This window comes from Apostichopus japonicus, chromosome 7, assembly GCF_037975245.1.
Source record: "Apostichopus japonicus isolate 1M-3 chromosome 7, ASM3797524v1, whole genome shotgun sequence".
Classification (NCBI taxonomy): domain Eukaryota; kingdom Metazoa; phylum Echinodermata; class Holothuroidea; order Aspidochirotida; family Stichopodidae; genus Apostichopus; species Apostichopus japonicus.
The window spans coordinates 13,660,337-13,678,721 of NC_092567.1; the positions used below are offsets into that span (position 1 = coordinate 13,660,337).

General features: G+C 35.7%; 1 protein-coding gene across 1 annotated transcript in view; it reads left to right on the top strand.

Annotated features, from left to right (window-relative positions):
• The first annotated feature begins 8,041 nt into the window (after positions 1 to 8,041).
• LOC139969390 (uncharacterized) overlaps positions 8,042 to 18,385 on the top strand; it is a 29,706-nt gene continuing 19,362 nt past the window's right edge. The window contains exon 1 of the mRNA XM_071974305.1: positions 8,042 to 8,796. Coding sequence (XP_071830406.1) covers positions 8,292 to 8,796 — 505 coding nt within the window. The 5' untranslated portion in view covers positions 8,042 to 8,291. The remainder of the gene's footprint in view (positions 8,797 to 18,385) is intronic.

Consider the following 18,385-nt stretch of genomic DNA (forward strand, 5'->3'; position numbering starts at 1 on the left):
CCATAATTAGTTCGATAGAAACACAGAATTAACAGAACAATCCCACGGAAGGATCTTTATTTAGTTAAATAGAAACACACCTTAACAGTACAATCCCTCGGAAGGATCCATATTTAGTTAAATAGAAACACACCTTAACAGAACAATCCCTTGGAAGGATCCATATTTAGTTAAATACAAACACACATTAACAGAACAATCCCACGGAAGGATCTTTATTTAGTTAAATAGAAACACACCTTAACAGTACAATCCCTCGGAAGGATCCATATTTAGTTAAATAGAAACACACCTTAACAGAACAATCCTTCGGAAGGATCCATATTTAGTTAAATACAAACACACCTAAACAGAACAATCCCTTGGAAGGATCCATATTTAGTTAAATACAAACACACATTAGCAGAACAATCCCTCGGAAGGATCCATATTTAGTTAAATACAAACACACGCAGAACAATACCTTGGAAGGATCCATATTTAGTTAAATACAAACACACATTAACAGAACAATCCCTTGGAAGGATCCATATTTAGTTAAATACAAACACACATTAACAGAACAATCCCTTGGAAGGATCTATATTTAGTTAAATAGAAACACACATTAACATAACAATCCTTCGGAAGGATCCATATTTAGTTAAATAGAACACACACCTTAACAGAACAATCCCTTGGAAGGATCCATATTTAGTTAAATACAAACACACATTAACAGAACAATCCCTTGGAAGGATCTATATTTAGTTAAATACAAACACACATTAACATAACAATCCTTCGGGGGGATCCATATTTAGTTAAATAGAAACACACCTTAACAGAACAATCCCTTGGAAGGATCCATATTTAGTTTAATACAAACACACCTAAACAGAACAATCCCACGGAAGGATATATATTTAGTTAAATACAAACACACATTAACAGAACAATCCCACGGAAGGATCTATATTTAGTTAAATAGAAACACACATTAACATAACAATCCTTCGGAAGGATCCATATTTAGTTAAATAGAACACACACCTTAACAGAACAATCCCTTGGAAGGATCCATATTTAGTTAAATAGAAACACACCTTAACAGAACAATCCCTTGGAAGGATCTATATTTAGTTAAATACAAACACACATTAACATAACAATCCTTCGGAAGGATCCATATTTAGTTAAATAGAACACACACCTTAACAGAACAATCCCTTGGAAGGATCCATATTTAGTTAAATAGAAACACACCTTAACAGAACAATCCCTTGGAAGGATCTATATTTAGTTAAATACAAACACACATTAACATAACAATCCTTCGGAAGGATCCATATTTAGTTAAATAGAACACACACCTTAACAGAACAATCCCTTGGAAGGATCCATATTTAGTTAAATAGAAACACACCTTAACAGAACAATCCCTTGGAAGGATCCATATTTAGTTAAATACAAACACACCTTAACAGAACAATCCCTTGGAAGGATCCATATTTAGTTAAATACAAACACACATTAATAGAACAATACCTTGGAAGGATCCAAATGTTGTTAGATAGAAACGCACCTAAACAGAACAATCCCTTGGAAGGATCCATATTTAGTTAAATAGAAACACACATTAACAGAACAATCCCTTGGAAGGATCTATATGTTATTAGATAGAAACACACCTTAACATAACAATCCCTCGAAAGGATCCATATGTTGTTAGATAGAAAAAACCTTAACAGAACAATCCCTCGGAAGGATCTTAATTTAGTTTAAAATATAATTTGTTTGACATAACCCTCCCATTCTATTTCAACATGGTAAATCTCGCACAGTTTACTCAAAGCTAGAATGTATTATGATAAAACGCCCCTAATTCTTATTCTATATTATTATAATCATCGTCATCATCATTATCATCATCGTCTGGTTTCTCGGGTGTATATTATTCGCATGAATGTTGGTTACTGCACCACATTAATTGTTTAGGACATTATTATTGTTACGCTACACTTTACAGCTATCCTTGTTACTATTACAGAGTTTGTTGTAGCACTATATATAAACACAACTGTTGTTACGATATGGCAATATTTATTATGAGCAGTGGCGTAGCTTATATATATATATATGTATATATATATATATATATATATATATATATATATATATATATATATATATATATATATATATATATATATATATATATATATAAATGAAAATCGTAATGAGTTGGAAAATCAAGAACAGTGAAAAAACTTTCAGCCTCCACCGGGATTCGAACCACGGGCCTCCCGCTATATATATATATATATATATATATATATATATATATATATATATATATATATATATATATATATATATATATATATATATATATATATATATATATATATATATATATATATATATATAGCTAAATTTCATTTCAAGATTGAGAGGTGAGGCCCTTCACCCTTACTTCACTTGCCACAATGCCATAAATGTAAACCCCACTAACGACAAAATAACAGTGGCCGGTATAGGCTACACTAAAACTGGAAGGTATTTCGTGTTACCAACTCTGCGAATTCCGCGCATAGAAGTGGTTTATTCTGTAGTGCAGATTCGCTCACAGAACCACCCCTCGGGGCCCCTTGACACTGGGATCCCTGGTGGTTCAACGATTTATAGTTCTAGTTTCGTAACATAGTGTCATGATAACCGTGTTCAGGAGATAACATTGATGTTCTGGGACATCGTCAGGCAAATATCTCTACTCGTCTAACTTACTCCTTTGAATACCAAATACATCTACATAAATCAAAGTTCTAATAACTCCACAAAGGCATCCTACAGATTTGGGTGAACGTTTGCCACAATATTCGTTAATGCATGAATTGTAGTGGTTGGCGAATGTATTCATGTGTTGTCAGCACCTTTTCTCTAATTTCCGGCATTACGAAATTCAGTAGATACATGAGATTTCTGGCAAATACATCCTCTGTCATTATTTGGATATATATTTTTGGTGATAATCCATCCCCGGCCATATACAATATTTATACATTATAGTAAGCGTGATTTGGAATATAAAGTCGCGAATTATTTCTAACTTTGGTTCAATATCAATTGGTTTCCTCCAGTCATGTGTTCGTCTCTTGAAAACAAATAAGCCTTGACAGAACTTGTCTTGACGTAAATGTCGGAGATAATTTACGACTTGAGCGATATATTTGATATAGTAAGTCGGAAATGACTTCATCAGAGGATCATTTATATCGAAAGTAGTAGAGTATAAATCTTGACCTGATGAGGTAACTTTAGCCGTCATGAACATAAACATAATGATTATGTTCGTAGGGCAGACCAAGAGGTTTAAATATTGGCACCGCCGAAGAACCAGTATGTCGAATTCTAGTAAAGAAAGGGGAATTCATATCATATGATCCCCGTCGAAAGTAGAGAAAAGGTTGACAAGTTGCGTCTATAGATTGGACACTTTATCTTTGAGTCACTTTTCTCTGCACTTTAAGTTCACTTTATGAAAGTGCAATCTCGTACTCTCATACAGTTGTTCCTACATCAGGATGTCAGATGGATAAAGTAGTGATGGAAAATTTGATTAATTCTGATGATATGAAACTATTAAAATGTCGACCAATTTTTTACGAGTTGTAATTTAATTAGCGTGACGCATAGAAAACGAAGACTTAAGCATCAATCTTATTGAAGTTTTCGTTTTTTGTACTATACGCCTATCTCCAAAGAAGCAGATAAAATATGAATACTCGGGTAAAGTCACTATCATATAGGGTTTCTTGCAAACATCCATTTCATACACCTTTCCCGTGAAATATAAAGAATATTCCAAATACTATATAGTTCACGGGAAGGGTCTACACAACCAGTGTTGTAACAGGACTTAATGCAAAAATGACGATCAATGTCTGAAAATATCACTGAAGGTCTCTAAGCTAATAGTTTGTGTGGCTCATTGTTTGGTAAACGGATTATAAACAGATAAAGTGGTTTAATTATGTTGATTGCTTTGTACTGTATCCTATCATATTGTATGCATTTGATTTCAAGGAAATTGGAAGATAAATATAATAGTTCTATCTCAGAGACGACTTTCTGTTTCGATTTGCATATTCATGATTTTGTATTCAACGGAGACAAAGGAAGAAGAAAATACGTCGGTAGATCATAGCCATATATTACCTAACAACTGAATAAGAACAATTGATCATAGCCATATATTACCTAGCAACTAAATAAGAACAATAGATCATAGCCATATATTTCCTAACAACTGAATAAGAACAATTGATCATAGCCATATATTACCTAGCAAATAAATAAGAACAATAGATCATAGCCATATATTACCTAACAACTGAATAAGAACAATTGATCATAGCCATATATTACCTAACAACTAAATAAGAACAATAGATCATAGCCATATATTACCTAACAACTGAATAAGAACAATTGATCATAGCCATATATTACCTAGCAACTAAATAAGAACAATAGATCATAGCCATATATTACCTAGCAACTAAATAAGAACAATAGATCATAGCCATATATTACCTAACAACTGAATAAGAACAATAGATCATAGCCATATATTACCTAACAATTGAATAAGAACAATAGATCATAGCCATATATTTCCTAACAACTGAATAAGAACAATAGATCATAGCCATATATTACCTAGCAACTGAATAAGAACAATAGATCATAGCCATATATTACCTAGCAACTGAATAAGAACAATAGATCATAGCCATATATTACCTAGCAAATGAATAAGAACAATAGATCATAGCCATATATTACCTAACAACTGAATAAGAACAATTGATCATAGCCATATATTACCTAGCAACTAAATAAGAACAATAGATCATAGCCATATATTACCTAACAACTGAATAAGAACAATTGATCATAGCCATATATTACCTAGCAACTAAATAAGAACAATAGATCATAGCCATATATTACCTAGCAACTAAATAAGAACAATAGATCATAGCCATATATTACCTAGCAACTAAATAAGAACAATAGATCATAGCCATATATTACCTAACAACTGAATAAGAACAATAGATCATAGCCATATATTACCTAACAACTGAATAAGAACAATAGATCATAGCCATATATTACCTAACAACTGAATAAGAACAATAGATCATAGCCATATATTACCTAGCAACTGAATAAGAACAATAGATCATAGCCATATATTACCTAGCAACTGAATAAGAACAATAGATCATAGCCATATATTACCTAGCAAATGAATAAGAACAATAGATCATAGCCATATATTACCTAGCAACTGAATAAGAACAATATATAATGATGCAGCTACAACAAAACGTAACAGTCTGGTGAGTAGATCAATTATAAATCACTGGAAAACGTAGCAAGTCTGACAAATGTGCGGAACGTAAATTCTGCCCAACTTCCAATGGAGTTACATAAAATTAAATCTAAGAGGGGAAAAAGGGAAACCTTTTCGTACGTTCTATGAAAGGATATTATTTGATATCCTTCAAGTCTATGGTCAATATAATTTGGAGCGCACCGGTAGGTTCCAAATAGCAAGGTTCAAAAACAGAAAGTGTTGAGCTGGATCCATCCATCCATCCATTCATCCGTCCGTCCGTCCGTCCGTCCGTCCGTCCGTCCGTCCGTCCGTCCGTCCGTCCGTCCGTCCGTCCGTCCGTCCGTCCGTCCGTCCGTCCGTCCGTCCGTCCGTCCGTCCGTCCGTCCGTCCGTCCGTCCGTCCGTCCGTCCGTCCGTCCGTCCGTCCGTCCGCCCACCCTCCCTCCATCCATCCATCCATCCACCCACCCACCCATCCATCCATCCACCCACCCACCCACCCATCCATCCATCCATCCATTCATCCATCCATCCATCCATCCAATCATCAATCCATCCATCCATCCGTCCAACCGTCCGTCCGTCTGTCCTCCATCCATCCATCTATCTATATATCTGTACATCAGTATTAATATCTGTGTAATATGACTATAGCCTATATATTTATATATATATATATATATATATATATATATATATATATATATATATATATATAACCATATATATATATAACCATATATATATAACCATATATATAACCATATATATAACCATATATATATAACCATATGACATATTGATATAACCGCAATCAATCCGCATTCACTCTCCAGTACAATCACTATGGTACGGACTTAGTTATGTGACAAGAAGGTCTGGTGTGCGATTCCTATCTTCGCCTATAAATTGTGCGTGTGCATATACGCCGTATGTATGTGTGTATACATATAGGCCCCTAATATCAATACTCGTCAGGATGTAATAAAATGAATATAACTGTACAAGTAAACTCCGTTATGAGCATAATTATATTCGGGGAAGCTGTGCTTCTTTCCGCTGAAAATCTAATTGGCAAATTAGGAGCAAATCTAAAAATAATCTGCTCTTTTGATCATGAAAAATGACTGTCCTAACCAGAGCATAGAAAATAGGAACAAAGCTGGTACCAATATATTAATAATTAATATGAGTAATACTTTCCTTATCAAGTGTTGTAGTCTCAACCAGTTAAGCCTCAACCTGTTCAAGTAATTAACCATGATTGGACACTCACACATGGAGCTCATTAGTTTTATTCCTTCGTCCAAGGTTCGTTAGTGGTCACAACTATCAATTTAAGTCTGCTTGATTGCCACAATTGTATTAACAACTTTTAGTACTATATCATGAAAGAATATATTACTTGTCTTTTGTTAGATAATGTTATAGTTTGCCTCATATTTAATGTTCACTATATATATCTATTCATCTGCTTGTATATATCCTATATTGTTAGCTATATGTTATTTTGTCTATATACAGAGTATAAGTCAATAGCTTCAAATATTGTAAGGTGAATTCCTATAAGAAATATCACGTATCACGTGATCCATGGTTAAAACACGTATTGATTCACGCTGTCCATCGCTCACTTTCCGATGGATAAGCCACATAACGATATACGGCACGCTTTACAAACAAATGCTCAATGTGGCGTAGGGGTGTTTTATACAGGGTCTTTTCATTTATTTCGCACCAACACACGTGCATATATAGCCTATATATATATATATATTTGTAAATATGTGATATGTAGTGATGTTAAATCGAAAGTTGTCAATAGCACGTTTAAACTTATACCTTTCCTTAAATCTAGATTGGTTCGATCGCTCGGCAATTGTGAATGATTGCATCTTGTCTATGTAACTTTATGACTATTTTATCAATGCTATAGGAAGGATGCTTCAGTACTGGGTACCACTAAGTTTTGAATTCTTGATACGTTTCAATACATTACTCTCATTCATCACGATGCTACTCATTAGCTCAACTAATCAACTCTTTTTCAGCTAATGAAGGAAGCAAATCACTGATTTTGAGGGCGGTCTGATATGTTGTTTGATAATAGGTGCTCTGTCATTTTATTATGCTCATAGTTTTCAAAATCTTCAGGTTCCATATGTGATTTTAGTTAAAGGCTTGGTCGAATTTCCAGCTTCCTGTAAAACATTCTAGACGTGTTAAGCCCAATATCACGGGTAGATATGCAGTGGCGGCATTTACACTGCCGGTGCCAGTTACACCTATAAAAGATTAAATTTCACCAAACATTAAAATTTCACATCTGCACGATAATAATAAGGTTCTGACAGCACATTAACACTATAAGTAACACAGTAGTATACCTCTTATGCAGTATTAAACAATAATTATTAATAGCACGTAAGAAAACCTCGATCACAATATCTATAAGCTCAGGCTGCAGCAGATCCTCAAAATCAACGCATGCGTTATCCTCATTTTGTCGTAGCCAATCAAACAGCAGTTAGCTACTTGTGTGAAAAAGTTGGAGTATATAGTGAATGAGACAATGCGCATGTGCGAATAGGTTCGTCCTGGTGGGATTGGCTATTCGATGCTTTGAGATCGTTCGTAATACGTGGGAGAAAAAATTGGGGAAAGAGCAAATGAAAATCCGCTATTAACAGGTATAAAATTCTGATCGAGTGAAACGCAGCAGTTATTGAGAAACAAATGTCAGGGAAGCAACTCAGAGAAGTCAGATTTGAATCGAAAGTAATCCATATTTCATTGTGAAGTTAGAACAAGTATTCGGTTTTTTGGTTTGTTGAAACTTTACTAACAAAATTTAGTTATTGTAAAGAGGCTAAAGGAACAACTAGAAAAGGCATTGCCACGAAATGGCCAATTTGTATTACATATCTATTTCGCTGATTGCTGTCGTTGTACTATCATCAGTAATATGCGTCCTTGCTGACGGAATCGACGGCGAAAGTCCGCTGGCTAAACGGAGGCGCCTCTCCATAGAAAAGCTTCGAAACACCGGTCGACTTCGCAGAATTTTCAAAAAGCGTTTCGACGAGAACGAATTTCAAGGAGTTGATGACGAAGATGAACTTATGAGCCCCACTGACTTCCTTGATTTTTTGGATGAACTGGAAGCACTGGAAAGACTGAAGGAGAATAAAATCGAGTATGAGAAAAGAGGCAACGCAAGAAGGGAAGGGTCAAGGAAAATGAACGGATGGTATACCGGAATGTTCGGAAAAAGATCCTCGGCTGCATCTATACGAGAAACAAGAAACATTCCCCAGACGTATCTATCTGGAGATTACTTTGGCAAACGGTTTAGCGACGAGAGTCCCGCCGAAGGGCTTGACTGGAAGAGAACCTACAACCTTGAAGGTATGTGCAAAAACAATAATATCTTTATAGATAAGTAACACACCCAGTTTTTCTCATATATATATATATATATATATATATATATATATATATATATATATATATATATATATATATATATATATATATATATATATATATATATATATATATTATTGATTGATGTTTTTTAGAAACCAGTCTTATCAGACCACAGCCGATAAACTGGAAGTCCAAAATTAAGATTTTTCTGCTATCAGCTCTTGAGTTCAAACTTATAACTTGTTATTCAATACATAAAATTCCATGAGTTTAAATATTCTCTCTCTTAAATAAGACGAGTCAAACGTTCGGAAAATGTCTAATTTGTCTTTTACTTTCTTAAAACTTACATTGAGATGATGAAATACCGTACTGAGAACCGAATGGAAATATTAAACACTTGCTCAGTAACATTTACATAAACAAATACGAGGCTGCCTTTATTTGATAAAGTCCAATCTTGAGTAATACTCGGTAGTAAGTAACCACAATTTTTTGTTGATAATAGAGAGTATTGCTGTACTACCATGGACTTCCCATAAAGTATATACAAATGTCAGACACTAATATTGTTCGTTTTATATTGTATTGATATTTTAAAATCCAGAAAACTTCAGACTGATATTAATATGAAATGAAATTTCCCTTTCTAAATTCATGTCCGAAACATTTGTTAGCTGTAATAGTTCCATTAAACCATAACAGAATGCATGGCGTAGACGGTCCCTTACATATTGCTTGTGGTAGAAGTAATATCTTTACTAGAACAATTCCAACTGTTAAATTGATTTACACCGCCTTCACGCCTCTTGGACAATTTTATTACATTTTCAATTACTTTATAAGTAGTTTATGGATATACGTATGTGACGATAGCCAAACCTTCCAAACGTCAAGCAATAGGCTAAATGCATTTGGTCAAGCGTACTGCACAATGAACTCTAATGAAATCAGACATTAATAGTAACTAGAACTGCAATATTCGACAGTATCATTGCAACAGGTGGAATATTATTACAGTATGTACGGTATCGATAATAGCTAAATGTAAAAACAAATACAGTTGAATTCAAGCACTTTATAGCTTGATCGATATGAAATGATTTACCTGGTGCAAAAAATGATCAACTAGTGATGACTTTTTATGTTTGTTATTAGGTTGTATTTCTAACTTTGCTAGTATTTTGAGTACATATACTAGGCATTAAATGTAAAGATGTTAAGCAGCTTATGACAAAGTAGAGTTAGTTTAGGCAATAGGAACTTACATATTTGCCATAGAGCCAAACAAAGGTATACATAATTCAAAAAAAAAATTGTACTTCATTTATACCACAAAAAACGGGTGTAAATTTATATTTTTAGTAGTATTATTATAAAATACAAATGCAGTTACAAATTTCTTGTTTATATGAACACGCCATGAACAACGTATGTTGTTGACTTGTATGGGGAAAGTTATAGTGAACTAGATCATCGCAGAATAATTGTATTTTCCGAATTGCATCATGGGATGGGTAATGGTTTCCGATGCAAGAAAGGAGTTAAATGCAAACACCTTTTTACTACCACCCTCTCTTCTGTAACTGCTAAAGTTCGGTTTTCTATTTCTGTAACTAAATCAACGATCTCGGCCATATGGCTCGGGTTGACGCGTCTAAAGCGAGACCATTTCTATCTCTTACCTTTGTAGATGACCCTTCCAATAGTCACACAGGTAACATATATGCTGCGGTTCATCTCATCACCAGGGAATTTGAAGGATATGCTTCACTTTTTTACCGAAATTTGATTTTTTGAGAAAATTAGAGCACTTTTCAATTGTATATTTCATTTGAGTGTATCAAGGTATATAACGTTTCACTATTCATTAACTCACTCCGCGCAGCAGGCGTGGGTTTTATGCATTATCAATCAAAAGCTTATTTCGGCAAATGAATCCCTACACCATATGAGTATTCGCCCATGTGAGACAAAAAGACAGGCGATAATACTTTGGGCATATGGCTGATACAAATCAACTGTTAATTTAATATCCTTATTAGGAACATAATAACCGTGAAGTACGCAAAGAAGACACTATATAAGTCGGCCCAGTTTAGATTGACTAGGTCCATAGGGTCCAGTGTGTATTGGGTCCAGTGTGTATAGGGTCATGGTTATGACACCTATTGGGAACAATTTAATCCCCAGTGGGCAACGCTATGTCTCCTAATAAAGGTATAAGGAATTGCATTAACGAGAGTTGGATCATACATTGACACACTAACACACAGACCTATATAATTTTTGGAATTATAACACTAGTTGAATTTTCTGATTATAAATGTGAAAGGATAGGAAATGAAATATAGATATAAAGACTCCAAGATATATGGTTTATTGTTACTTTCAGCAATTGAAATGTTTATTCTGTTTATTCTCATCAACTGAAGAGACCTTCCTGAAATTTGACGTCGATAAATGTAGATACTAGCCCTGTTGGTTTTACCAATTATTTTTTAATGTAAGCTTTTGCATTATATGAGTGAACTGTACCTTATACATAATTAAGAGTGTTATAGAGTACATTCAAGGACATTGTTATAATGTTCTATCCCTGAATCAAGAAAGAAAATTATAAGGTTGACATTACCGTTCCATCGTCATATCATAGCCATGAATGCTTCAGTTAATGACAGTCAACTTCAGTGAATGACGATACTTCCGATAATTTTAAACCTAAATACTTCTGGAAGCTCATGGTTTTACGGGACGGGAAGACGGTTTTATTATTCCATGCAAAGTTGTCATGGTTACACTTGTGATGGGATAGCTCTGCACTCATTCAAGACGTAACTGGATGACCGAACCGTCTGATCGGCCTGATATACATAGATTTGTTTTAATGCCTTATTGAAGGTATGTCGCTTCCTTGCGAAATCAATAGGAAGGTTGAAACAAATATAGCTTCGAAACTTCAAAATAACTTTGGGTAATTTCGTCACCATTTGAGGTTTCTAAAACATACCATGTACAGGAGCTAAGTGTATGCAACCTTTCAAGTCCTTTCGATTCCATAATTAAGGATTTCAGTGCAATGGTGAATACTGTATCTTGAACTACCGTGTTTATATTTTGCTTTTGAAGCCACTTGTTGCAGTGGCGGAGCATCCATACAGTCAGGGGGGGGGGGGGGTGGCGAATGCCCCCCTGACGAAACTCAAATGGACTGCTGGCGCCCTTTTCAGCTTTTTACTTATTCGCGATTATTGACTTTATTATTGCGCTCTCATCTACTTATTGACATTTGTCACATTTTGTTGGTGTAATTTTCTGACAAAATGCTCTAACGGCGGTCTTGTGGTGAAGCGCATGCACTATCAACACCCATATAAACTTCAGAGTTGTCACAAATGGCGATGACACCTATTTATTCTTCGTTTATCTGCAAATTAGCAAGGCCCGGAAAGGGTCATTTCCGGCGATCTAAGGAGTATCTTGACTCAAAAAATTTCTCTACGCTCGGTGCCAACCTGTGGTGGCGCTCCGCTTAGATAGTGTCGAAAGCGCCCCTACAGACCATTCTCGCCCCCTCTAACCAATACCCCTAGCTCCGCCACTGACTTGTTGCGTCTTTGGCTTCGCTCGCAGAATTGGTTATGGATTTTTCTCATCAAATTAATAGAAAGTCAACTGAATTTTCAAACTTAATACCAACTCAATTTTTTTTATTCCACTAGTTCTTTGATGATGTTACAAAAGCAACCCCTATATGTTGCCATGGTACCAAAAAAGGATGTCGTCATGAAATCCCGACGAAGATACTTGTCAGATTCACTATACCACTAGACCAGTATAATCAGAACATACAAGAATGTAATGCTTACATGGATAGTTTACTCAAGCTTGATTGTAGAGAGGCATGTTTCCATTATCATTTTACGAACATTCTTCTAAGAGACTACATCAATACACCCAACGTTCATGAAATATTCACAAGTGTTTTATTATATTTATGAGATTGCATTATGTTTCATATATAACATGGACAGTTCAAATATATGTTAGTTTGTTTTGAATAGGAATTGATGTAATTCTACATGACGTCTCCATACATTTATTTATATTACAGTTGAAGTTGTCACATTTTGTAGGAACTTAAACCAAGCAGGCATGACGTCATATAGATGACCACTGCAAAAAGACTGCTTCTGTTTTCTTTTTCACTCTATTATTTTGAGAGTGACCTAATTGGACATGCCTCCATATCTCTCTACGGGAATGATAACCTTACACGATACCAATGAACATGGGTGTATATTCACCTTTAGAAAATGGATGCAAATCCTGGAGAGAAAAAGGAAGTTTTTTTGTTTAACTGGACATCGATGACATTACAATTGTTTATCTCACGATCACTTCTGGTAAAAATCATGCATATAATATTCAAATTATCTCGAAAGGTAAAAAGGATCAAGACCTGTGGAAATATTATTGTAATGTATCTTGCCAGCACTGAAGGGGACGATAAAGGTTGACATATGTAGGTTGAGCTGGGATACATAATTAAACTTAAAAGAAAAATGTTAATGGCGGCTTAGATATTTCATAATCACCGGTACATCCAAGATTCTTGATATTACTCTTTAAATTCTATAATGCGATCTTGCCTATCATCTTGCATTTGAGTTTTCACGCTGGGTTGCAATAAAGCACATAATCTTCATTCTCACTTTGGGCAAAGTGAATGAATCCAGCTGATTCAAGTTTTGTTCGTGGCACACGAACTTCCTCCGGCAACTATATTCACAGCATGCATTAGTAAACTACATGCATGGCAAAAGTCTTATATGAACTAATTAACTGTTTTAAATACCTGCCTTGTCCAATAACAGGGTGGTGACTGTGTTAGATGCCTTATAGTTAACCGACAATAGGGGAGTGACTATTTATTCTCATACCACAGTTTACCGATCATAAGGCAGTGACTGTATTGCGCTCATACCACAGTTTACCGATCATAGGGCGGTGACTGTACTAAATACATGCCGCAGTCGATAATAGGACGGTGACTGTATTAAATACATGTTATTCTTATACCACAGTTTACCGATCATAAGGCAGTGACTTTGTTATTCTCATACCACGGCTTACCGATCATATGACAGTGACTATTTATTCTCATACCACACTTTACCGATCATAGGGCGGTGACTATTTATTCTCATACCACACTTTACCGATCCTAGGGCGGTGACTATTTATTCTCATAATACAGTTTACCGATTATAGGGCAGAGACTGTGTTATTCTCATAGCACACTTTACCGATCATATGGCGGTGACTATTTATTCTCATACCACGGCTTACCGATCCTAGGGTGGTGACTATTTATTCTCATAATACAGTTTACCGATCCTAGGGCGGTGACTGTTTATTCTCATACCACAGTTTACCGATATAGGGCAGTGACTGTGTTATTCTTATAACACGGCTTACCGATCATATGGCAGTGACTATTTATTCTCATACCACAGTTTACCGATCATAAGGCAGTAACTGTGTTGTGCTCATACCACAGTTTACCGATCATAGGGCGGTGACTGTATTAAACACATGCCTTAGCCGATAATAGGTCTGTAACTGTATTAAATACATGTGTTTGCCGATAATAGAGTTGTGACTGTATTATAAACATGGAATGCGACGATAATCCAATGAATGTATATAAAAGAAGTACCATGGTCACTTACCGGTAAAGTAGGTGACTGTATTAAACATGTCTTAAGTGTCCTACTGTATTAAAGATGTCTTAAGTGTCCTACTGTATTAAACATGTCTTAAGTGTCCTATAACTGTATTGAAATCTTGTGATACCTACCGTTCCATGGAGTGACTTTATTACATGCACGCCTTAATAACCGATAATCCGATACTATAATCAAGACATGCCTTAGTCACCGTTTATTATGCCATTACTCACAATGAATAACAAAGTTTATGGTATTTCATCTTCAATATCCTTAATAGATAATCGCCCCCAAAAGAGAGATTGATGGCATTAAATCTGAATAGAAGGTGTCTTGCTGAATTGCAACATTGTTTTGACAAACAAGGATATCAATATGGATTTGCGGGTGCAGGGATGATTAGTAGGCTCATAATATTTGAAATGGTCTAATGGCGGCAATAAACTGGACGATTTCATCAAACTCCTAGCTTCGGTGAAGATTCTTTGAAATTTAATAAGCGCTAGTACTCGATCATGAAATCAGATACAAGGTTATTAGAATGTTAATTACTGTGGTGGTATAGTGCTGATATTTCACTGCTACCAAAGTAATGGAGGAACTTGAGGAACCTTTGACATTTGCTAGCTCACACCAAACGATCCATATATTACTTTATGCTGCCAAATCCCGTTCATTAATGTTTTAAATTTATCACGGAAAGTATTATTTTACTTTACAGAGCTTTGGATCCAGGATTTGGAAAAGGAGGCGGGGTGGGGGTGGGGGTATGTGTGAGTCGAAACTTAAGACGAGAATTGGTGCAGTCTTAGGCATATTTAGGCTATAAAGCTATAAATTAAATCTATTATTAGGTACACCACAAGGTCGTGCTAATAACTACTTTATTTTTGTTTGTGGATTGCAAAGAAAGGGGGTGGGGGTCTATACATCCCGCACCCACTGAATTCGCCCCTGGATAGATATGACAGTCATTTAATAAATCAGGCGAGTTGCCTTGGAATCGTAACCACAGAGTTATTCCAGCTCGGTATCGATCATGAGAATTGTTTTCTTTCATCGAGGGTTTTCTGCAACTTTTAAAACTAACTTAATTTCAATGTAAACGCAACGCGTGTCCGTTATCAAACGATGTAGAGGCACAGAACAATAAATGTAAAACATCAAATTTAAGATATGAGATAATAGCCTATAGATCATACCATCAGCTCGCCAGTCATAAAATATAGAATTAAGATAAAGATGCAACCATGTTTACCAAAGTATCATTACGTAAAATCCAAATAATGTGTTGTTGAGATGTTGATATTGTGATTTCATTAAACCTTTTTAAAATCACATGTAATGACATGTAAAATTCAACTAATCGAGAGTACTTTCCTCTGAATCTATGCGAAAATCTATGTTCAAAACTATTCTCATCACCTTTAAAACCTCAAGGACTAATTAGATATTAACGTTTTAATATTCGCATCCGAAAACAGACCTCTGAACAATGAGATTTCAAAACAATATATTAGGAACACAAGTGCAAAGCACAGGCATGTACCGGATGCGCGACGATCATACCGTCACACATACACGCACATTTACACTGAGAAAACAACCACTGTATTACGCTATAACATATCGTTAGAAATTTCAAGTTTTTATAAAACATGTTTTAAAATATTCGAGAAAAATGCCGGTCCGTTGGGGGCTGCAGTAATGTTATAACCCATGCAATAAGCATGATCGATGGCCGAAGAACGAAAAAACACGGCGATTATTACCAAGTTAGTGCGGTACACCAGCGCCGATTTCACTGGGCCTAGCAGCTCCTTATGTAGCGAACACTTCACGAAAGCAGACAACGATCCCTCCTCCTTTCTACTGAAAGAAAACAAACAAACATAAACAAGTCGTTCTTCCTGGCAAGTAACCCACATTAAAAACTCCGAAGCCTGCATGATCGGGGAACAGGAAACCTCCAGTGGGACAAGTGGCGATCCTTTGGAGGAAGCGCGGCCGAGCACTTATTAGCGTTTCTACACTGAAGTCGCAACAGACGGAGAGTTTTTGCTGTATCATCTAAATTAACACCCCTTCATTGCCCTGTTGTGTAGTAATAAGCTATGAGGTTAGCTTCAGAAGGGGTTACATCTTCTTGTGAAAATCTCAGTACCCCAATTTATTTCTGGAATATGCTGGGTCAGTTATTTATGGCAATAATATTTCTTATTCGTATTCCAGGAAAACCATTTTTTTTTTTTGGGAGGGAGAGGGGGCGATAGGAACGGGTCAAACTAAGTAGTTAAAAGTTTATATTTCAAAGGGTGTTTAAATCTCACAGCGATATATTTTAAAGAGTCACGAAGCCAAATATGTACATAACGTAGTTAAAATCTTAAATAATTGAACAAAGTTTATTCAATAAACGCTAATATTATAAACGCTAATACTAGCACTAGTGCTCGGTTAGGCCAGTTCCGCGAATTCCAACGACACATGCACAATATGGACTGGATTTTTTAAATATTTTTCTGCGTTACAAACTTCTTGCCATGTTGTATGTTCCTTGCAATCGATCCGAACGGTTTTCTTCTTCGATATGTTGTAGAGCTTCAATTTCGGCTCCTTTAAAGGCTCGAACTGAAACGGTTCTATGCCTAACAGTAACACCTCAGGTCCACCCTCAACGTTCGGTTCAATATATGGGCATGATCATCGCCTTCAGTCTCTGCTTCGAATATGAGAAAGGGCACACTAATTCTCGCCGAATTTCACTGCCTGGTGAAGAACCGCGCTCACTTTGAATTTCGGTTGCCGCATTTGGTTCTAGATCTGCCATTCAACGGGAAATTTAGATTTGAGTTCGCACTGACTTGTTATCGATTTCTTTTGTGTAGTATGTACACTGGTCGTATGTATAAGTACGTGAATATGTGTTCGGAGGAAACAGCGACAGCAACTGGTTCCTAACATGACGTCACATGACGTTATGAGATAAGGAAAATGTTCTGGCGAACGAAATTTTCAAGCTCCGAAGAGAAGAGAATTTTCGACTGGAAAAATCAAGTTTTTAACTGGCAGAATGGTGATATATGTTCGAGATAACATGCTTAGATGGATCCCCAAAAGATTGGACGTTGATATTTCGTGTAATGGCCACTTGAAATCACAATAATGCTATTTGTGCTCCTTTGTAAATTGCGATCCCTTGCGCTTAGAACGATATATTACTTTGCTCCGTTTGTCCTTCTTTAATCTAATATGTATAGCCTCTGCATCGTTGAGTTGGGGCGCGTCCAAGCATTCAGGATGAACTTGGAATGAAACTGTTCACATTTGGCAGGTGTGACTTTGAATTCTCATGTTTATTTTATTTTCCTGTTTGTCACACCTGCTTTGCCCGATCAGGGTTTGTGGTAATATAAATGAAGAATATTTAAAATGTAGAAATTTCACTGATTTCATTTTACTGGTTGAATACGATAACATCTCTCAACTCTTGCATGAAATATAGCAAGTTTAGCATAATTTGAAGATTTCATTATCATCAATTATCAAGGTGGTGAAGAAGTAATGAATTTAAATAGACGAACTGCATAATTATTTGGCCATCGAATATTTCATGTGTCAGTTGAAAATGGCCATAAACTTCTCTACGTAAATATCAGTCAGTTATATAAAAGGGCACGACATGACCATTTATAGTTTAGCAGTGATACACCACGGTAAAGGGTTTTTTAGGAGGAATCGCCGGATATGCCATTCATGGTCAAATATGTGTCCTAGAACTGTGCTGATGGCACCGACTTGAACCCGACAAGTCTCCGAAAAAAAACGTATACGAA